General features: G+C 47.4%; 1 protein-coding gene across 1 annotated transcript in view; it reads left to right on the plus strand.

Moving 5' to 3' along the window:
• ZZEF1 (zinc finger ZZ-type and EF-hand domain containing 1) overlaps positions 1–24,458 on the plus strand; it is a 1,627,273-nt gene that overhangs the window by 949,466 nt on the left and 653,349 nt on the right. Inside the window, exons 38-39 of the mRNA XM_078679684.1 lie at positions 20,308–20,494; positions 23,944–24,077. Of these exons, the coding sequence (XP_078535810.1) occupies positions 20,308–20,494; positions 23,944–24,077 (321 nt within the window). The remainder of the gene's footprint in view (positions 1–20,307; positions 20,495–23,943; positions 24,078–24,458) is intronic.

Below are 24,458 nucleotides of genomic sequence, written 5' to 3' on the forward strand. Positions count from 1 at the left end.
GAAAGCCTTCGGTATTACCTGGAGGGTCGGGAATTTGTCCTGTACACGGATCAAGTTCCATTAGAATGGATGGCCCGAAACAGGGGCCACAGCGACAGAGTGCTTCGGTTGTTCCTATCCCTGCAACCCTATCGATTCAAAACATTGCACCGAAAAGGGGCGGAACAGGGCAATGCAGACTATCTCTCCCGTTATCCACCACCTACCACCCCCACAAGAAAGACAGCTAGGGAAAGGGGATGTGGAAGGGGAGAACCTCTCACCTTAACAGGGCGGCGTCCGAGCAGGGGTTCCATGGCCTCTGAACCCGTCCATCCTGCGTCCCTGATGACCAGGACTCCTCCTCTCTCTCTCCCCTTACAGACAGCAGTGCAACCAGTGGTGACGCGCAACGAACCGGAAGCGATCTCCCGTGACCCCGGAAGTCCCTCCCCCATCACCGGTCCGACACACAGAAAAGCTGACGACCAGGAGAGGAGAGCGTTCAAGGCGGCGGACTCGTGGCAGGAGACAGCGTGCGGAGAACCTGAGGCGGAGAGTGGAAAGAGTGTGAGGGAAGGAGAAGAAGAGCAGAGGATCGGAGATGAGGAGGAGGACGTCTGGACCGAAGATTGGTGGAGTCCTCAGGAGGTTGCTGGAGAGCGGCCGCAACTCACAGGAGAGTTGCGGCGGGGCACGTGAGTACGCTGTTATCTTTTCTCCGTGTCTCCCTGTACATAGTTGTAGAATATTTGTACATAGTATCTCCCACTGATAGACCACAGCTGCACTGTATATAGTTCTTAGCCATTTCACTTCACCTAGTGCTTTGTAACATAGCCCCTGCACTCTTCCCTCACCTCAGCACGCTCTTCCCCTCTCTCTTCCCCCCTTCTCTGAGCCCTCCCTTACCGTCCTCACCCTCACGTTCTCTTTGGCCCCATCACAACCCAGGTGTTGGTGATAGTGCTCCAACGGTTCAACACCAAAAGGACTAAGTTCCCTGTTCTCTCTCTCGTTCCCCCTCCGAGGTGAAACCGGATCCTGTCTGTGGACAAGAAGCCAACCTGAAGACCTCCTCACCCAGACGACCCCAGCCCTGTTGAGAGCAACCTTGTTCCGTCTACAACCCGAGAAAGACTTCAAGGCATCCAGTCACACCTCCTTTCTACCCCTCTTACCTACCCTGGTACCGAACAATAAATACAGCTAAAAATAGCGCAATACATCCGGCCTCCACGCCTGTTATTCCGGTCTGCCCATACCCCTACTCCACATGCCTATAGTTCCGGAGGGGCTGGGGCTATACTCTCTCCGGCTGTTGCCGATGGGAGAGATGCAAAAGAGTTCTCCATCAGATGTGGGCTTGACACAACCGACTGGTTAGGTAGAGCATTTCATCATGGGTGACCTTATGGCGCCATGCCTGGCTGAGAACATCTGGCGTTGCAGGGGATGTCAAGGCTTTCCTCATGGACATGCCCTTTGATGTCTCTTGCCTCTTTGGAGACCGGGCAGATTCAGCGCTAAAGTGCTCCAAGGATAGCAGTGCTACACCCTGGTCCTTGGGTTTGTCTATGGCCCCTCGTCAACCTTAATCAGCCTTCTGCAGTATATAAATGGGTCTCTAGCTTCACCCATACCCTCCCAGCAACCTTGGCCTAGGGCGTGGGTCCCAGAGACCATGTGGGACAGCCTGCCAGCGGTCGGGTCAGTCCATTTGGCAGCGACTGCCTCCAAGCTTCTTTAGTCTGCCCTCAGACCATCATGGGCACCCAGTAGGAGGCAGAATATGCCATCACCTCTCCCACTGGCGATCAATAACATGAGACCATTGGGTTCTACAGATAGTCCACAGGGGCGACTCCCTTCCCAACCCATGCCACCCACTTATGATTGGCTGACGGACGACCATCTCTCCTTGCTCCGTCAAGTAATACAAGCTCTCTTGACCAAGGGAGCCATAGAGCAGGTGTCTGAATCAGACGCAGGTTGTGGTTGCCGTTGCAGCTACTTTCTAGCGCCAAGGATGGATGTAGGACTTTGCCTTAACCTAAATCTTTTTCTTAATCTCTTATTGAAGAAGGAGAAATTTGAAATGCTCATGCTCACTCAAGTTTAGCAGGACACTTATTTCTACATTCCTGACCTACCGGCCCACAGATGCTATCTGCGGTTCACAGTGGGCCGCAAACACTTCTAGTTTGCTGTGCTACCTTTCAGCCTTACCAGCGCCCATCGGTTTTCACCAAGGTGATGGTGGTGGTTCCAGCTCATCTGAGGAAGCTGTGGATTTCAACCTTCCCCTACGTCGACAACTGGTTGTTAAAGGCGGGCTCGCCCCAGTCATCACCCACCTTCCAACTACAGCAAAACTCCTGCATTCACTGGGCTTCACAATCAACATGCCGAAGTCACCTGACCCCCTTTCAGATGCTCACTTTCATCGGAGCTGTTCTGGACACAGTGCAGTTTTGGGACTATCCTCCCAAGCAGCGAGTATAGAATATTCAGGCTATCATACCGATGTTTCAGCCTTTATCCTGGATTACGGGGCGACTGACTCTGATGCTGTTCGGCCTCATGGCCTCCTGCATCCTGCTTGTGACACATACCCACTGCTGGCATATGTGAGCTCTGCAGTGGGTCCTGAAGGCCCAGTGGGTGCAGCATCAGGGAAATCGAGCCGACAGAGTCCAGATCTCAGAGGGAACTGCATAAGACCTGCAGTGGTAGCTAAAAAAACGCGATTGGGTCCGAGGCAGGCATCTCTCCCTTTCATAACCAGTGTTGACTGTAGAGACAGATGCGTCACTTCTGAGATTGGATGGCCATCTGGGAGAGGTGGCAATCAGAGGACTATGGCCTCCAGCAGAGTCCGAGGTTCACATAAACCTGCTGGAGCTTCTAGATATTCACTTGAGATTAAAAGCCTTTCTTACTTCATTTAAGGGAAGGCTAGTGCACGTGTTCACCACCATGTGGTACTGCAGCAAACAGGGCAGGGTGGGGTTGTGTATCCTTTGTCAAGAGGTTCTGCGCCCCTTGGCATGGTTGGAACTTCAGGGCATTACCTTGGTGGTGTAGCATCTTGTGGGCTCTCTGAATGCCAGAGCAGACAGACTCAGCTGAAGATGCCTAGCAGATCATGAATGGTGTCTCCACCTGGAGGTGTGCAAGGCCTCTTTCAGCAGTGGGGCGAGCCTTGGTTAGATCTCTTCACCACTGCCGAGAACATGCAATGTCAGCAGTTCTGCGCTATGGAGTTTCCAAGGCAACTCTTGCTATGAGACGCTCTCCTGCATGCCTTTTCGCCAATACCACTCCTGCACAGAGTTTTCAAGGAGATCCGAAAGAACTGGGCTGAAGATATTCTTGTGGCTATGAATTGGGCACAGAGAGCCTGGTATCGCGAGCTGTTGAGCATGACCATAGCTCCTCAAGTCAGGATGCTTTTTTGGGAGGATCTTCTCTCTCAGCAACTGGGTTCTTCACTGGAACCTCTGCATCCTCCACCCGCATGCGTGGAGATTGAGCTTCGACAATTGCCAGCTTTCGACCTTCCTCCCAATGTCTGTGTTATTATTCTGGCAGCCAAGCGTCTCTCCACAAAGTCGGTGTACGTCTGCCATTGGGAGAAATTTGTGTCATGGAGTGCTTCCCACAACATTGACCCCCCTATCTGTACCTCTCTCACGACTTCTTCTGTTTGCACTGTCTTTGGCCCAGCAGGGCTCTCCTTTGCGCTCATTTAAGGATTACCTGTCTGCCATCTCTGCATTCATGCGATTGCTGGACCAAACTTCTCTCTTTAAGTCACCTCAACCTGGTCCGCTCCTTTCTCATGTGTGCACCATTTGAGCCCTCTTAGGCGTTTGGCCATCAAAACTGCCTTTTTAGTGGCCATAACATCGGCCACGAGGGGCATCCTCCTTACACTACCTGTTGCCAAGAAAAGTGCCTCCTTTCTTCCAGAGGTTGTGACTCAATTCCATGTAGACCATAACATCACCCTGCCTACTTCCTATGCTCCACCTCATCCCCCCAAAGAAGAGAGGAGACCCCACCACCTGGATCCAAAAAGAGTGTTGTCATTCTAACTTGACCGCACAGGAGAGTTCCGAATGGACAATCACCTCTTAGTCTACTATGTGGGAGCAAAAAAAGGGAAAGCTGTGCAGAAGAGAATCATCTCATGATGTTGTGTCCAGTGCATTACGAACTGCTATCCACTGGCCAAGAAACAGCACCATAAGGGCTTGCATGCTCACTCTACCAGTGCCAAATGTGCATTAGCGTGCAACGTTCCTCTCCTGGGAATCTACCAGGCAGTGATGTGGGCATCACTGCACATGTTCACAAAACATTACTTCCTGAACAGTCAGGGCCATCATTACAGATACTTCTGTTTAGTCCTGCATGACTTTTTGGTTTAATCGGGTTTGCAGACCCACCTCTAGGGAAGTATTGCTTTTGTATATATCTATTCAGAGGTTAGGAATCGGCAGCTAAAAGTATCTATGAGATGAACAATTTATTTACCTTTGGAAATGCATTATGTGGTAGAGACTCTAGCTGTATATTCCTTACCAACTTTTCCATCCTCCCTTACAACCGATTCAGGTGTAAGAGACACCCTTTTCAGGGCCTTAGTCGTTTTCATACCAGTGGTCAGTTCTCATCGTGGCTGCACGATCCTGATGTGGAAAGGCACAGATATAACTTATGTCAGCGCGCAGAGGGGTTGCCTATATAGGCACCACGCATGTCACTTCCCATGGCCAGCTTGGAGCTTAATGATGCACCTACTGGCGCATAGGGGTACTGCTATAAAATCTTCTTCCAGATCTGGTTTGTTGCCTGGGGGTATTCCACAGGGAATGGAATCTGCGGCTAAATAGAATCTCCACCAGGTAAGGTGTTCAGTTCATACTATTGTGTATATAAAAAAAGGGTGCCTTATATCTAGTGTTCCGGTTGATATCTGTTCATCTGTATCCTCTACCTGAATAGAATATATTTATCTGTTCTATAATTTGTGACACTGCTACTGTGTGAAGCCCTCTGACCTCCTTTGGTCTTGCAGATGCTATACAAAATGGCTAAATGAATATTTATTTGTAGTGTTGCTTGTCTAATTTGGATGCTTCGGTGAATATTCTCTTGTTTATAGGTGCATATAGGAAGTTAAATCAATCAGATTTTCTCTTCAGAATCAACTTTTTAAAATAAAGATTTGTGAATTGCTTCACTTCTGTAGCGTATTTGATAGGCACCTCTCTGATTTGTTCTTTAAGTATATTTCTTTCGATGTTTGCTCCTCGACATGTCAAGGTATATCTAAGAAACTTTTTGGGTGTCTCTTCACAATGTGGAAGCAAGCTAAATGCATTAGCTGATAAGGAATCACATATACTACCCTCCATAAAATCAAAGTGGATCATTTCATTTATCCTAATTTCCCTCCAAACTTGAGGCAGATTTGTATCTCAATGAAGACATCTTGTAACCAAATGTTTCAACCAATTTGGTATCAACGTGGGAAAGGGTGTCTGGATTTGTGGCGAGATTTCCATGTTTACCCGGAGCATATGAGAGCATGGTCCTATGTGTAGGGACCAATGGTGGCTGGTATCAATGGAAGGAGGGGAGGCGGGCATGCGCACATTAATAATACAGTTAAAAAATCTATAAATAAACGGGGAGCGCGCACTAGAAATAAAATGTAAAAGTATCAAAATAAACGGGCAAGCACACCCGTGCCTGAACTGCACTGGTACTCCAAATGAATACCCTTACACTGAACCACTCGCTCAGGGCCTGTAATGGGCACACAAAATCTGACTCCACGGTGAATCAAACTTATAACAGACCAGGAAGCTTTTTTATTTTAGATTACATCCTGGTAGACACTAAGGGCCAGATGTAGGTAAATTCCATTTACAGATTCATAAATACCGACTCATACCGAATCGGTATTCCTGAATCGGGAAATGGTATGTAGGTAAAAAATCGGTAAAAGATACCGACTCAGTATGAGTCGGAAACCCAAATCGGTAATCACCGAATCGGAAAAATCCGAATCGGTAAATACCGAGTCGGTGATACGCATGCACCCCTATGGGCCACATGGCCCATAGGAAGGAATGGGAGTCACCGAATCGGAGAAATCCGAATCGGAAATTTCCGATTCGGTATTTACCGAATCGGTATTTACCGAATCGGGAGTTTGAAACACGCCATGTGAGCCTTCCAACCAATTAGGGACAGCCTACACACCCCACAACCAAGGCCCTGTGATTCCTACCAATGAGAGTGAAGCACCCCACCCCAGCACCTGGGAGTGGCCACACCCATGCAGGTGGAAACCAACAGAACAAACAAATCTTCAGAGGTGAGAGGAGCACAGCATCCAGAGGAAAGCAGAGTGACAGAATGGAGGTACAGGAAGGCCAAAAGGAAGGTGGTGAGCGAAAAAGGAAGACAAAGTTCAGCCAAGAGAAACTACAGGTGGCTGTGGAAGAGATAGTAGCCCACTACCCAAAATTTTTCGGGAGGCAGTCTCTGCATGTTGCAGAGACTGTGAAAAGGAACACTTGGATTGCAATTCAGGCCAAAGTCAATGCCATAGGTGTCACCCACCGGGAGATTGAGGACATCAAGAAGAGGTGGTACGACCTGTGAATTGTGACGAAGAAAAAGATTGCTGGCCAGAAAAAGGATGCTGGGCTGACTGGAGGTGGCAGGAGCAAAGCACCCAAACTGACACCGATAGAGGAGCTAGTGGAGAGCACCATCGAGGCAGAATGCATCCATGGGATAGGAGACCTGGATAGCACAGCGAAAGCAACCAAAAAATAAGGTAAGAGGCATGTTCCCACATCCACCCCCACCAACCCAAACCCCTACCCCACTGTGTACACTCATCACACTGCAGAAGAGCTCATACTCACTGACATGCAATGCATCATGGTAGACGTAGTCATGTATACACAGATGCAAGGTGTGCAGACTATTTTATTAAGAGCCACACACAGATGAACAACAACATTGACCCTTTGTCAATTTGTTTCTACAGGAGAGTCTTCACGCAGTTCTGTTCCACCGAGGGAGGAGAGTGCAGCACCAACTAAGAGAGGGGAGAAAGCAAAGAGGAAAAGTTGTGAGAGTGCAGTTGAAGGAGGAAACGATCCCACCCAGGAGCCATCAACTCCTGTCCGAGCCACAACACCTGTCCCACTGCCCCCTCTGTTGTTTGGATCTCCTGAGCTCACAAACACACCCATACCAATGTCCAGAGGGTCCTTGCCAGGAGGGGAAAGTAGGCATGCGGAGCCCCCGCATAGGATCCTGCAGACCTCTGAATCAGAGGATGAGGAAGATGTCCCCCAAAATAGTGCAACAGTGGCTGACAGGCCAAGACCACCAATTGCAGCAGGCGCTGCGCGCACCAGTGTCCTTGGCAGGAGGGCACGTGAGGGTGGGGAGGGCCAGGAAGGGGAGAGCGTCTTCTGTGGCCTGGAGGGCACAATGGTAAAAGTACAGCGCCAGCAGGCCAAATCACTGCAAGCCATGCATAGGCAGGTCCGCTGTATGAACACCAAAATGTCCAACATGGACAAGGGCATAAGCCAAATGGCATCTAGCCTGGAGCAAATAGCACAAGGGATCGCAGACATTTCTACATACTTGGGAGTCCTGTCGGACAAGTTAGACAGGGATCATCTCCAGCGTGCCAAGGAACAACAGTACATGCGCCAACAGAACAGGTTTGCTAACAATACAGCACTCCTCTGCAGACGCTCAATTTCTATGCAGGAAGCATTAGTGCACTGCTGCACAGACTTAACACGGGGCATGGGTAGAGTGACCTCTGCGGTGGAGCAGATGCTGAACTCCAACACAGTCAATGCTGGTGACACGGGTGTGGAGGAGACTGAGGGGTCAACCAGCAGGAGTTGCTCTAGTACACCTGTACAGGAGGTGCGCAGGAGCGGGAGGCACAACCAAGCTGAGTCAGGCACCAGCAGGGAATTGGAAGGTCAGGCACCAAAATCCCGCAATGTAGTGCGAGGACGCAAGCACTAACCTATGCGGAAGATTGACTCAACTGCACACAGTGGCAGAAACTGAGAAGGTGCAGCCAGTGACATTTACGTACATTCATGGATCCTCTTCAGTTGTTACAATGATGATGTAGTGCTGATTAAACTACACATGTCATGTAGTAAACCTGTGTATGTGTCATACTTTACCTAGAAATAGCGTTGTGTTATATCTGTCCGTCTCAATCTACCATCTAGTGCTGCTGGTCCTGTTGCCTGGGGCTCTGCACGTTCTTGGTCGTCATCTATGTTCTCATGATGGGTCATCTCCACCGCTGTGCCTTCCTTGGTAGCAAGATTATGCAAGATGGCACAGGTCACTAATATTTTGCAACACAGGATGGGGGTGTACTGTCGCGCACCTCCACTTTTGTGGAGGCACCGGAACCTGCTCTTCAGGAGTCCAAAAGTTCTCTCCACTACATTGCGGGTGGACCTGTGTGCCACATTGTATCGCCTTTCTGGTCTGTTGGTTGGGTTGAGGTACGGTGTCAGCACAAAGGAATGCAGGGCATATGCACTGTCACCTGAGAGAGAACAAGAGGTACATGAGTTACATTGCACATTTAGATGAGGTCTACTTCAGGGTGTGTACAACTTTTTTACCTAGCAGATATCCATCTCCAAAATCTCCATTCAATAGCCTGGTGTATATTCCACTGTTCTGGAATATGTAGGAGTCGTGCGTGCTGCCAGGGAATTTGGCAACTATGTCTGTGATGATGTTCCCTGCATTGCATATCACCTGCACGTTGATGGAGTGCATCATCTTACGGTTTCTGTATATGTGTTCGGTGGCTGCAGGTGGGCATAGGGGAATGTGGGTTCCATCAATGCAGCCTATCACATGCGGGAAGTGTGCCAGTACATAGAAGTCTGTTTTAGTCTTGGCAAGTTCCGCAGGTGTGTCAGGGAACTGTATGTAATGTCCCATTCTCTGAGTCATGACATCCAGGAATTTCCTGAAAAAACGGGACAGACAGCTCTGGGATACACCTCCAACTGCAGCTATCACACTCTGGTAGCTCCCAGAGGCAAGCAGGTGTATGCTACACAGCACCTGCACATGGGGAGGGATGGCGTGGGCCCTGGGTGTTGGATGATCCAGGTATGGGTGGAGGTCCCTTATTAGGTCCTGGGGTGCAGCCTGTACCTCTGGAGTATCTCAGGCTCAGTCAATTGGAACAGAGTGATCCTCTGCCTGTACACCTGCTCCTCCCTTTGCCATACCCTCTGACCTGTAGCCTGTAGCCTTTGTCTCCTCGCAATCACATAGAGTGCCGCCATTTTGCCAACAGTGTTGGATTTTGGGCCCTTTTTATTGCCTGCACCTGGTTACCACCTGCTTTCAGTCCATGGTAATTACCGACTCTTAAATACAGAATTTTGTTGAAATCGATATTTTTTTCCTTTCCTACATCTCGATGGGCATTTTTTCCGATTTCTTATGTTCGAGGCATGTGGGCTGCTGAATTCATATCTATAGCATATCTATAGCATAGATCGCCGCCTAGTGTTGGGTCCGGATGATTGCACATTGTTGTCCTGGAAGAGTCTTCGAAGTATCACGAGATAGGTGGCTCCTCCCCTGGACTACAGTGCGCATGGGCATCGACTCCATCCCCAGATTGTTTTTTTCCGCAATTGGGTTCGGATGTACTTTAGTTCTCTCAGTTCGGAATCGACATAATTCTCGAGGCCAAAAGGCCTTTTTCTCTCTTTATCGTCGGTATTGTTGCGTTCGGTGCCCAGTTCTGTTCAGACTCGCCTTCCGAGTTCAACATCCAGGGAGTCGCATGACTCTTTGGTGCTCGAGGCCCAGTCGACGCAGCAAGACCCTCGACGACGCGACCTGGAACGGAGCCCGTTCAAGAAGTGTCCCGTGTGCGGATCGAAGTACCCACACATCGACGTCCACCCGGTGTGCAACAAGTGCCTGTCGCCGGACCACAATGAAGCCAACTGTATGGCTTGTTCCAGGTTTTGTTCGAAGAAAACGATTCGGCTTCGGCGCGTGGCGCGCATGGTGGCCCGGCAGTCGGCCCCGGCACCGGTGGACATCTTCGACAGCGAGGAAGCAGACAAACACGAAGTTCAGCTGCAGATTTCACCTCCAGCGGAAGAAGTCGACTACGACTCTCAAGTGGATGTCGAAGGCCTATCCGTAGAAGAAGTCGTCGACGAGGTAGGAGACGACGATGAGGCCTATGGGGCCATGGAAGATAGCTCAGAGGACGAGCTATGCCCCGTACGAACACTTACGAAGGCTCAGGTCGAGGGATCGCCTATCGGCCTTACCCAAGACCTTCTACCAAAATCCACGGCCCGCCTCCCGGCCCGGCTACGGACACTTCGACGGAGCCGCCATTAAAGAAATCGAAACCGAAAGTGAAACCTTCGGTGTCCGCACAACCTAAAGTGGTTCAGGCACAATCAAAACCGAAACCTTCGAATCCACCGTCGACACCCTCGTCCTCCGAGGTGTCGGGACAGCCCAAGCCAAAGAAGCCTGTCGACCCGGCAAAGGCGGTGACTTATGTCCAGCCGAAGCAGGCTAAAGGCGTCGAGCTGAAGCCCAAAAAGGCCGTCCAGACTCCGTCAAGCAAGGGCGTCGAGCCAAAGTCCGGATCGGGCGTCGAGCCGGAGCGGAGCAAGGGCTCGGCAACAAAGGCCGCAAAGGGCATCGAGCCGAAGACCGGCAAGGCCATCGAGCCGAAGGTTGGTGCCCCTAAAGCGGTTGCCCAGGACACCAACACGGGCAAGCCTCGGACCGACCAGCCAAAGTCATCGACGATCGAGTCTTCCCACGTTGCTGGACCGAGGTCGTCTGTCGTATCGGCGAAACCGTCCGCTTCCTTCACGAAGCAGGTTTCGGACTCCCTCAAGCGTATCAGGGACAAGGCCTCGGCGGAAGACCCCAAAACGCCTTCCGCACCGAAGCAGTCGCTCCCCACCTCCAAGTCATCGACGCCACTCCTCTTCACTTTGCCGCCGAAGGTGGCACCGAAGGCCTTCGCACCACGGGCGGCGCCCGAAGCGAAAACGCACAGTGCTGTGGGGTCGACGCCTACTCTCCCGGCTGGGGGCTCGACGCATCGACCACCATTACTGGAGGAACAGTCGGAACGTTTCATCGATGCCGACACTGGGAAGCTTACGCTTTACAAGCGAAAAATTACGGCAACGACGCCTTTGGAGTCGTATACCATTCCTTTGAAGCGCAAAAGGCCTGCTTCTGATGCACCAGTCTTGGTCGAACCATTGACTCCTCGGACTCAAAGAATTGCCAAGCACTCGCCAACTTATTCCGATGCCGAGGATGCTGGGGATCAAGATGAGGAATACAGCTTCCCGGCCCACACTGATCCTGATGCACAACAGGACGCATGGGTGGACACACGTGACCAGGGGGATCAGCAACCCGCCCTCGACCCTCAGATATACAATATCAAAACATCTCCCACTGAGGATTCTACGGCATTCAATGCCTTGATTGAACGGGCGGCTAAGAACCACGACGTGGAACTCCATGCTGACCCTGTGGAGGTGGACTTCCTCTTTGACACTTTTTCAGCAGCTGAAAAGACTGTTAAAACCCTCCCAATGCTGAAAGGGGTCCTCAAACATGCTGCGGACATTTTCAAAGAGCCCACACGGGCAAGGGTGGTCAACCCTAGAATTGAAAAGAAATACCGACCGGCACCTGGCGCCCCCACTTACATCAAGGGCCAGTTTCCATTGGACTCTCTGGTCGTTTCTAATGCCCGCAAGAGGGCGAATTCGCAAACCACTGGTGAAACTCCTCCCCCGGACAAAGAGTCCAAAGTGCTAGAGGCATCGGGAAAGAGGGTAGCAGCTCAGGCGGCCAATATATGGCGTATCTCTAACACGCAGGCGCTCTTGGCACGCTACGACAGGGCACACTACGACACACTAGAGACCCTGTTGCAACATCTCCCAGACCAATATAAGGAGGCTGCGGAGATGCTTATCCAGGAAGGGAAGCTCATCTCCAACGCTTCAATAAAGTGTGCCCCGGACGTTGCCGATACTGCGGCCAGGGCAATTAACACCAGTGTGATGTTAAGGCGACAGGCATGGCTCAGAATCTCTGGCAATTAACACCAGTGTGATGTTAAGGCGACAGGCATGGCTCAGAATCTCTGGATTTAAGCCTGAGATCCAAACTACCATCCTCAACCAGCCAGTTAACCCTGACAGATTATTTGGTCCTGAGGTGGATACCACCTTGGAAAAAATAAAAAAGGATACCGAGACTGCCAAGTCCATGGGAGCTCTCCAATCCCAACAGTTTCGGGGGAGCACTTTTCGTCGCTCAGGCAATAGGGGTGTTTCCAGAGGCCAGATGTCCCAATTCAATAAAGGTGGGGCGCAATCCTCTTACCCCAAACAAAATAGAGGAGGTTATCGGGGCAACAACGCCAAAGGCAGAGGCAAGGGCAACAACAACTCCCGTTCCTCCGCCTCCAACAAACAGTGACGCCCTGTTACTGCCCCTGACCATTCCACACCTGTCGGGGGGAGACTCCAGCGGTTCCTGCCAGTCTGGAAAACCATCACCACAGACAGGTGGGTCAGGAAACGTATCCAGTACGGCTATTGTTTGGAGCTCACATCCACTCCACCCAACATACCACCAAAACACCGTCCTATGTCCACAGAGCATTTGCACTTATTGCAGCAGGAGGTTCTCGTCATGCTGCAAAAGGGCGCTATAGAGCTCGTGCCAGTGGAGGAGGAAGGCACAGGGGTGTACTCCCTGTACTTCTTAATCCCAAAGAAGGACGGGTCCCTCAGGCCTATTCTGGACCTCAGGCCCCTAAACCAGTACATTCTCTCAGAACACTTCCACATGCTAACGCTGCAGCAGGTTCTTCTGCTCCTCAATCAGGGAGACTTCCTCGCAACCTTGGACCTCAAGGATGCTTGCTTCCACATTCCACTCCATCCATCACACAAAAAATGCCTCAGATTCACCATTCAAAATCGGCATTATCAATTCAAGGTCCTTCCTTTCGGAGTGACCACGGCCCCCAGAGTGTTCACCAAATGTCTAGCGACAGTGGCGGCGCACCTCAGGAGACAACACATCCATGTCTACCCTTATCTGGACGACTGGCTGGTTCAGGCAAAGTCGGCCCAGCAGTGCGCCGCGGACATGTCCCACACCATTCACCTTCTTCACAGTCTGGGGTTCTCCCTGAACTATCCGAAGTCGCACCTTCAGCCAGCCCATGTGCGGCAATATCTAGGTGCAACAATCAATACTCTGGCAGCCACGGCTCAGCCAACTTCAGCGCGGATCAACAACATCCAGTCGCTAATCCAACAGTTCCAACCGCAACACTCACTTCCTGCGAGAGTGTTCATGCAGTTGATAGGCATGATGGCCTCCTGCATTTTCATAGTCCCGCACGCGAGGTTACATATGCGTCCGCTCCAGGAATGCTTAGCGCATCAGTGGAATCAGGCTCAGGGACAGTTGAAAGACCTAGTGTTGGTCACCGGTCGGGCATACAACTCTCTGCATTGGTGGAATCCACACAACCTTTGCAAGGGCCGACCGTTCCAAGAGCCTGTCCCACAGATCATCCTGACGGCGGACGCGTCTCTCCAGGGATGGGGAGCTCATGTACTCCACTACACAGTGCAGGGACTATGGACAATACAGCAAAAGAAGATGCATATCAACTACCTAGAACTGATGGCAATCTTCATGGCACTGAAAGCATTCAAAGTACATCTGTGCAACAAGGTCGTGTTGATCCGGACGGACAACATGACAGCCATGTACTACATCCAGAAGCAGGGAGGTACACACTCTCCACAGTTGTCTCATCTGGCTCAGAGCATGTGGAAGTGGGCCATTCAAAGGAACATCTTCCTCATGGCGGAACACCTCCCAGGCACGGACAATCAGATGGCGGACCTGCTCAGCAGGTACAGCCACCAGATGCACGAGTGGGAGATACATCCATCAGTTCTCCGCCCGTACTTCCAGAAGTGGGGTCATCCACAGATAGACCTATTCGCCACAAGGGAAAACGCAAAATGCCAAAGCTTTGCCGCCAGGTTCCCTCACCCACAGTCGCAAGGCAATGCGATATGGATGAACTGGTCAGGCAGATTTGCGTACGCTTTTCCCCCAGCACCTCTCATACCGCTGGTGGCAAGAAAGCTAAAGCAACACTCGATGACTCTCATCCTGGTTGCTCCAACGTGGGCACGCCAGCCATGGTACACCACGTTTCTGGAACTCTCCGTGGTACCGCATCAAAGGCTACACCTCACGCCCAAGCTTTTGACGCAGAGCCATGGAGACATTCAGCATCCATATCCGCAACAGCTCAACCTGGCGATCTGGCTCCTGAAGTCTTAGAGTTTGGCTACCTTGACTTGCCTCCTGAATGCATGGATATCATACGGGAGGCAAGAAAGCCCACCACCAGAGCCTGCTATGCAGCAAAATGGAAGCGGTTTGTCATTTACTGTGCTACACACAACATCAACCCGCTAAATGCATCCACTCCCAACATCATCTGCTATTTGTTACATCTTTACAAATGCAATCTAGCATACGCTTCCATCACGATACACTTATCCGCCATAGCGGCTTATCTCCAGAACAGGCAGCATCTCTCCGTCTTAATCAGAGTGTCTGCCATTAAAGCCTTCCTAGAAGGCCTGAAGTGGGTCATCCCTCCCAGGACCCCGCCGGCTCCTGTATGGAACCTCAATGTGGTTCTCACCAGGTTAATGGGCCCCCCTTTTGAGCCTCTACATTCATGTGAGATTCAGTTCTTGACATGGAAAGTGGCTTTTCTCATTGCCATTACGTCTCTGCGACGTGTTAGTGAGCTACAGGCGCTCACTGTACAAGAGCCATTCATTCAAATTCACTCCAACAGGGTGGTGCTGCGCACTAACCCTAAATTTCTTCCTAAAGTGGTTTCGCAGTTCCATGTCAATCAGACCATTGAACTGCCCGCATTCTTTCAAAATCCAGAAACAGTTGCCAAAAGAATGCTCCACACTCTTGATGTCAAGCGAGCCTTGATGTACTACATCGATAGGACCAAAGACTTTAGGAAAACACAACAACTCTTTGTTGCCTTCTCAGCCCAGCACAAAGGCAACCCCATTTCCAAGGCAGGTATTGCCAGGTGGATCGTTAAGTGCATTCAAATTTGCTATCACAAGGCTAAGCGCACTTTAACGGTCCCTCCAAGAGCCCACTCCACCCGAAAGTTGGGGGCCTCTATGGCTTTCCTTGGTAATATCCCTTTGGAAGATATTTGTAGAGCAGCCACATGGTCTACACCACACACATTTACTAAACACTACTGTGTAGATGTGCACTCCAAGCAGCAAGCAGCTGTAGGGCAGGCTGTTCTTAAAACGCTTTTTCAGACTTCTGCAGCTGGCACAGGCGGCCGCCGTTAATGGAGGGACTGCTATGTATTCTATGCTATAGATATGAATTCAGCAGCCCACATGCCTCGAACTGAATATGCTACTTACCAGTATGCATCTGTTCTTGGCATGTAGGGCTGCTGACATTCATATCGCCCGCCCTCCTCCCCGGCGCCTGTAGCGGCTGCAGACTTTTTAACACTTACTCTTAGCAGGGCCATCGCTTACACTATTACACTCCATCTTTGCCACAATGGCTAAAAACAATCTGGGGATGGAGTCGATGCCCATGCGCACTGTAGTCCAGGGGAGGAGCCACCTATCTCGTGATACTTCGAAGACTCTTCCAGGACAACAATGTGCAATCATCCGGACCCAACACTAGGCGGCGATCTATGCTATAGATATGCTATAGATATGAATGTCAGCAGCCCTACATGCCAAGAACAGATGCATACTGGTAAGTAGCATATTCATTACCGATTCGGTAAATTAGGACTCGGTAAATAACGTGTCGGTGAATACCGATTCGGTAAATATCTTATCGGTAAATACAGAATCGGTATTTTACCGATTCATATTTTCCGATTCGGTACATTTTTGACACCTACATCCCGTTTTCTAAATACCGGTTGGTAACGGCCGATTTTACCGATTTTGGGCCGTTACCGACCGGTATTCGCCTACCTACATCTGGCCCCTAAATCCTGGCAGCGGGTGATTGATTTTAAGGTTGTCCCTTTATATGACAGCGACCATAACGCCCTGACTCTTGAGGTGATACTGCCTTGCCCAAGGCTTGCTATTACAGGCCAACCTTCAACCAGCCCCAGGTGAACTCTATCTAATTGCAGGAGTAGAGTCAAATGGGGAGCATTTTGTGAATCCGGGAAAAGCTAGCCTCCCTCTACCAAGCTGTAATTCCATATCTTAAGGTTGCAACCCAATTTAGTGAAATTGCTATTCTTACCACTTCCCTACATGAAATTAACCCCTTCAGTGCTAATGACAAGGGTAACTCGTCATGGAGTTTCCATTGATTTCAATGGAAAGTCAATGGACCCACTCCCACACCCCTTAGCAGCCAAGTGGTTAAGAACAATCACCAAGGCTTAGTATCTGATCTGGCAAATATCTTTTTCCCTATTTCAAAATCTAGGGAAAAGGAAACCCCAGGTCACCCTTGGTACAATAGCATTTGTTGCAAGGCCAAGCAAGCACTAGTCCTAGCTATCAAATGCAAAGAAAGAGCCCAGATAAAAGACAAACGATCAGCCCACAGAAATATAATCAATGTGGCCAAGAAACAATGGGAGGAAGATAAATGGGACAGCTTGAAAAGTGGCTTATGCACCAGGGATACAAGGACATTATGGAATTTAGTAAATACTGGCTGCACAAATGACAAACTGGCAATAGAACCAAATCTGGGGGCAGAAATTTGGAGGGCCCACTTTGAACCTCTATATGAAAGGGTAGAGAGTGTAGCTGAGCGGGATATAAATGAGTGCCCCCATTTGCAGTTGTCTATTTCTGCTGCTCCAACAATTTCTCTAAAAGAGATAGGAGATGTCCTTAATAGTATTTCTCCCTCTAAGGCACCAGGATTAGACAAGATCCCAGGTGGCCTCTTCTGTAATTAGCCGAAAATCTGGGTACCACTTTTGGAATCTGTTTAATGCTAACCGGCAGGGAATGCCAATCCCCAAGACCTGCCTGGGGGTGGAAATCATTGCAATCTATAAGAAGGGCTCACCACTGTTACCCTCCAATTATCGCCCAATAATCCTCATAGATGTTACCCAGATAATATATTCACGAGTGCTATTGGGTCGACTAGAGAGCTGGATGGAGGCGTAAGGTACTCCATATTCGGCCCCTTCCAAGTAGGTTTTAGATATAGAATGTCCACACTAGATCAAATTCTTAGGCTGCAACTCGTGTACTGGAAGACGGTACTTCTGGAGGGTGGCAGCATTTATTTGATGTTTGTCGACCTAAAATCTGCATTTGACCTAGTCCCCAGGGACAAATTGTGGAGCCCTTACTAGAAATGGGGACTCCCCCTACCTCTGCTACCAGATGAAACGGCTCCACGAATGTAATTTTGCCCAAATCAGGCATGGGAAGAATGGTGAGCTCACTGACCCCCATTTCCATAGAAAGAGGAGTACAACAAGGATGCGTGTTGGCTCCGACCCTCTTCTCCCTATTTATTAACGGCTTAGTGGAAACCCTGACCGCTGAGAGGGATATAGATGCCCCTAGGTTAGCGTACCTCAAGGTCCCTGCCTTGATGTTCGCCGATGATACCCTCTTACTATCTAAGTCTGCTGTGGGAATACAGAGGGCACTAGATATTTTCCATTCATTTTGTAAAAGCAGGGGTTTAGAGATGAACACACAAAAAACGAAATATATGGCTTTTAACACAAGAAATACCACACGGCCAAACCCCCAGCGAGACGGGAAACTAGTAGAGAAAGTGACCATTTTTGAATCCTTAGGGTTAACACTCACTGAGAAGATGGAGTGGAGCGCTCAAATAAAGAAGGCAAGCTATTGATGACAATCCTGACGTTCTTGGCATGTGTGGTGGAGGTGGGTTTCTTTTACTAGCTCACATGGTCACCAGGTGGAGTCCTACGTTGAAGTGCTCTTGCCGAAGATTACTGTTTCGGTCTTGTTGGTGTTCGGCTTCAGACAGTTGGTCTTCATGCAGTGGCCAATTTCAGTGTTCATTTGAGTTTGATCCAGTTGCTTGGCACCTTGTCTGTGTTGGAAAGAATGAGCTGTGTGTCAGCAAAGGAGAGGATGTTGATGACTTGATGATGCTGGCTGGAGGGATCATGCATGCGTTAAAAAGGGTTGGGCTCAGGGAGAATTCTTGCAGAACTCCACAGATAAGGTTGCAGGCAACCAATGTGTATGGTGCCAGGCTAACTGACTTAGTCCTTTCAGTCTGGAACAAACTGATCCATCGAAGCGCATCTCTTTGGATTCCAATGTTGTGTAGGCTTGTATGAGGATGGGATTTGAGACTTTGTCAAAGGTTGTGGAGAGGTCCAGGTGGATGCGCGAGGACGTATGTGTGCCTGAAAGATGATACGGTGCGTATATTGTGATTAATGACGCAAGCACTTGCATGTGCGCATGAGGAAGTACTTGTGCCTGAGAGATGGTACAGTACAAGGATGAATAACTCAAGCATTTATGTATGGGTGCTAAGATGTGCATGTGCCTGAAGAAAGGTACATCACATAGGAGAGAGCGTGTGATGTTGCATGAGTGCGCTGGGATGTGTGTGCTCCTTGAAAGAGGTACAGTACATTAGAGATGTGCCTGAATATGTGTGCACACAGGCGTATAAGTATGCGTGTGAAGGGCACAATACATTGGAGACGCTGGGTTCCATTTTGGGAGACCCAAGCCTTGCTGGATGAGCAGGGAGAGTTGGAGGTTTCCCCAGACATATTTTCTTTCTGCTTTTCTGAGAGCTGGATGGGGCACACATGAGAGGAAGGAAAAACCTGGCTCTTAGGTAAACTATAATAGGAGTCCTTCGATTCTGAAAGAAAATCACTGGCCAAAGGGGCCTGGCCACCTCTGACGAAGATGGGGCTGATAAGAGTCATAAAGAGTGGGTCCTGGACACTTGTGTGTGTACCTCTAGTCACTCTCTTGGCTTGTGTTTGGGGCTATGAAGATTGGATATTGTCCTACTGTGATTGACTGATTCTGAGGAAGAGCACAACAAAGAATTGGGCTCTTCAAAGTGAGCAACCCCTAGAGCACAAACCTTAAGTAAAGTGCTACGAAATCACAAGTGGGTCTGGAAATGCTAAGGTGCATGCCTCCTAAAGGATGTTTATATTGCTTGCAGTGTAATGTATTTTACTTTGTGTTAGGAGATAAAAGGATCCTTTGTTACCTAAAAGCAAGTATTTGACTGGACAATCAATTATTGGGGTTGCTGGATGTATTTGGAACTATAAGTAGTAAGCCTTGGACTGCTCGACCCACGCTACCACTGAGAATCAAGTGCTAAAGGGGTTCTTGGCCTAGTTGCTCAAAGCCTATAGTAGACTGGCCCCAGGACATCCAAAATAAAAGGCCTCAACCACCACGTTTTGGCCCATTAATTCCTGCTTGCCCTGTTGCACTCTAAAAGGGGTTCTGACACCAGAGTGTTCTCTATTCTTTTTTTTATTAGTCCCTACCTTGGGTATATTAGAATTTTAACTAAATTGACATATTCACAGACTTACATATGGTTCATGGCTGACTTATGTGTTGAAATGGTCCCTCTTTATTTAATTAGGCGTTAGGTGGATTTAAATGACTATGAAATATATCTCTTATTTTGACTCTTACTTTGATTTTCCTTAATCTTTTGTTGGACTTTAGAGGGGAATTATTCTTTTTATTAATCTTTTTGCTTTCGTTCTTTGGTTTGCTCTATGTTCACTATTAGAGTCTTAACATTTTGTGTTGTGTCATCCCTCCATTGTCATTAGCCACTTGTGGCATTTTGCAGATGCATGTGTATGGAACACAACAAATGGATAAGAGTAGGAGGATATAAACACCACCTATAATCTTCTGTATTTCAGAAACATTTTTATTTATTTTTCCATCCATACCTGGTGTAAGTTTTTTCCCAAAACTTTCTATACAGTCACATATATATGTATGGGTTACTGCTCAATATCCATCCCCTTGTTAATTTTCATGCAGGATGATGTTCAAGCACAGATTTGTTTTAAGCTGCCCATTTGTTTCACTCTAGGCAAAAGTGGATGCAAGTATGTCTGTCACTTGCTCTGAAAACAATCAACAGATAGAAGATGAAAATGAAAAGCCTCCTGACATTTTGCCAAAGGACGATATTACCAGTCCAGTTTCCCATAAAGTGCCAGAGGAAATAGCAAAAAAATTGGATTTCTCCCCTTATGTGGAATCATCAACACTTCTAGGTAAGATATTTGTCTGCCATAAGTGCTTGTCACCTAAGGTGCCATATACTATAATAGATATGGTTTAATTCATGATTTCACAGATGCAATCTTAGAAGATCAGTACTCCCTCAATATTTCTTTTTCATGCTGCAATTATATCTAAAGGCAATAATAGAAGTGAGCAGACCCAATAAAGTTCCATTGCAAAAGTGATGACAGAATAGCTGATAATTGTCTCCGGTGTCAGCTATTCTGTCATTAATTTAACAATATTTTTTATTGAATAGGAAGATTGTACATGTGTACCAGTCTGGCAAATTTCCCCAACCAAACAAGTGATCCTTTTGGCTGTGTCTTGCTTCTTAAGAAATGTGACTACTCAAACAATACATTACTAGACTAGAAGAAAGTTAATGAAACATAATTGTAAATTACAGACTATCTGGTCATGTGCTGCTCCACTGCTACCCACACAACAGATCCAAATACCTCGTAAGGGCTAATTAGTTGGAATGCAGCCTAATGAACCTTTGACCTTTACTAAGTAAAAACTGAGAGAGCTGGCTCTCATCATCCTTTGTATGAATTCCACATGCTCAGTAGGATTTCCATACTGCCCCAGATGTTCATGGACTTGTGAGGTCAGCACTACCTCCAGTTGTCACTACATCACTAGCTGACTTGACAAGCTGATACCCTAATGCTCCACGCTCTTGGGATTCTTACTCTGCAGGTGCACTGAAGCAGCTATGCACCACTATCCATCATTAGATGGCTTTGGGTGGTGTTGGGGAATCCAGAGAACAGAGCGTTTCTCATACCTTTGTGAATAGAGACAGGTAAAGATGTATATTATGTAAAAGGCTTAACCTGGTAACAGACAGTTAAGCATTTCTCATTTGTGCTCTCTTTAAATTTGAGAGGCGAGTCAATATTTATAAATTATTTGTAAGAAGTCATCTGGGACATGGGTGCAGTATTTGGGCACTTGTTTTGTTTGCACTGTAGGAACCATATTGATCCTAGTTATTTCTGCAAAATAGATATGAAATTGGCTGCTTTATTCAGACTGAGGGTTGGGTACCCCAGGGAATCTTACCAAACCCAGTCAATTCTGAAAACTAGAGGTCCATGGGGAAATCCAGAGACGTATATCTTGAGTAGAGCTCATTAGTTTTTCTTACCCAGTAGATTAAAAGGTAATAAGACCTTGTGTGATGCACAACTTCTTAAATTCTCCTATATCACTACAGTGAAGGTTGGTAGGTTTTCTGTGGGAAATAAGGCCCAAAACCTCCAGACATAACACTTGTAAATGCCCTTTCAGAAATTATATCCAAAATTCTCAACACTTGAAAACTACTTTTGTGTCCAAGGTGGTATGACCACCCCCGCATGAGATCTCATCTTGATGGAGGGAACTTTAGGATAGCTGGGTGAGGGGCCACAAAGAAGCCGGATGCTAAGGCATGTTAACAGCTTCTGCAAATTCTCCAGTTTAGAAAATAAATCACCCCTTTTAGAAGTGTGTTCTTTGCTTTCTTTAGGGGTTTCATAGAAGGAAAGTATCTTGATGTAACCTCCCGGGGAAGCTGAAACGCAGGCAGTGAGAGCCATTGGGTCAAAAAGACCACCTCCTTACTCTTTGTCTTTGCTGGACAAAAAACATCAACCCCAATGTCCAAGGGATCTTCTGTTATACTCCTGGTGTGCATCCCAAAGTGAGCAGAATTTGAGATTTTCAATGGAAAGCAGACTCACTATAGATCTTGCCAGCACAGTTATGCAATGCAACCAGATTAGTGCCACTTAGTTTTCCTTCACACGATTGAATCTGCAAGTTGATAAGTGCCCAGGTTCCTGCAGCTTCCCAAATTTGGTGCATCTCCCTTTTATGGCTCCACAAATGAGCAGAAGAACAGAATTTTTTTTAACTTTGGAGACAAATACCCCAATCTGCTCTCCTGGTGGGCTCAAACATCATCCACCCAGGGAACTGGGGTGTGATCCAATGCCAGACCTGTCCCCCCAACTCTGTATCTTCTCATACAAATGTAATGCCCTGAATATAATATACAAATATATTGTTCCTTTATTAGGGTTTCCAACCTTTTCTGTAATAAGAGCTACTTCTGATCAGTGAAATCCTTGTGAGCTACAGAAGGCCAAGTAACTTGTGCATTTTTACCAGGACCACCTCGCCCAGCTTCAGTCATTTTAAATGTAATATGTATGAAACCCAATACTAGGGGGTACTATGATAGGGCTGCCCTGTGTGATAGTGAGTGCATGGTCTGTGGGGATGTATGAACGTGTGAAAATGAATGGGATATATGTGTATCTGTGATAGAGCCTGTGTCTTATGTACTAGTGGCACAGGACATACTTTTCATCATGTAAGGCACCATTACATGTATAACAAAGACATGCAACCTTTTTTTTTTTTAAAGTGGGAGAAATGTAAAGTGCAGAAAAATGTTCGGCAAAAATCTTGTTAATATGAAACATTATTCTGCACTTTGATTTCTCCCATTTAAAAACAATTGCTATATTTTTTAGTTATAGCAGTGTGTCAACCAGACACTGGGAGCTAGATGCCTACTGTGTGTAAATGCGTTACTATGAAATGGGAGTTAATTCAACTGAAGAGTTAACTTAGTTTATATGGATTACATAAAACTCATCATTTTAATTTTCTCCCATGTCATTGTCTTGATAAACAGCAGGCATATTAATCCCAATGGCTTGTAGATAAATTGCCATATTTATAACAGGAAAATTCAGTCATTTGTTTAAATGTGAAGAATTTAAAGTGAAGAAACATGCTTCCTAAAACATTAGGACTTAATTGGCTTAATTTAAAATAGAGAAAAACCATTGACAATGTTTCATACAAACATTTTTATTCACATTAAATTTCTCCCATTTAAAAGAAAATGACTATATTTTTCAGTTACAAATTTGGCACTGTGGCTACCAGCCACTGGGAGTAAGATGCTTGCTGTTTGTAAATGTGACACTTTGAAAAGGGAGACAATAAAAACAATGAGCAAACTTAATCATTAATTTAACTCTTCATTTTAATGTTCTCATTTAAAAGCCTTGAGAAATATCATTTTGTTCTCAGGCTCCACTATTGAGGTGGGAACAACTTTTATTTAAGAGTTAAATACCCTAGTTCTTCAGTTCTGAACCTCTGTGATCCACATGGGGTATAATTCTGACTGTGCACTGCTCATCTGGTGGGATATATCTGACTAGGTTAATTGCAGAGAATTGTAATGAGATATCAAATGAGGAGCCACAACTTGTCTAGCTTGGGTTCCATTTGAAGTAGTTGTTGGTGGGCAGTAGAATTTTCATAATTTTATTCTTGGGTCAACATCAATGACATTTTTAATATTTTATTTTTGTTAGTATTGATTGGTTTATTTTGAAGTCTGACACATGCATACCTGTCTCAACAGATTTTATAAAGGCTGAAGGTTTATCAAAAACGCAAGAGAAGGCCACATCACCAGACCAGGAGCAAGTATTTGCTGAATGCTCCCAAGAAAGGATTCTGGGGTTGCTTGCAGCCATGTTGGCTCCTGTTAAATCAGTAAGAATTTTGATTCTGTTGATGGCTTTTTTAGCTTGCATTTAGAACCGCAAGTTGCATTTTTCTTTGAAGGGTTCTAACGGGAGTAAGATGGATACTCTTCGGACAACAGTACTACAACAAAACATCAGCTGCTTAATGTGTATTCGGAAATATGACAAGGCTATAAATGTAAGCATGCTAATATTAATACAGGTATGACAAATCAGCATAGTGTAATTTTTTGCAGTATTTTTCATCAATCCTGCTACACAGAGCCGTCTTGAAAACACCAATGTGCCTTGCTTTGCCTGTAGCATAGAAGGAAGTGCTGTAGTCTGTGTGCAGGTCGGAGTGATCTTTATGTTCACACCAACTGAATTAACCGTAGGCTAAGATTTT

This window comes from Lissotriton helveticus, chromosome 3_1, assembly GCF_964261635.1.
Source record: "Lissotriton helveticus chromosome 3_1, aLisHel1.1, whole genome shotgun sequence".
NCBI lineage: Eukaryota > Metazoa > Chordata > Amphibia > Caudata > Salamandridae > Lissotriton > Lissotriton helveticus.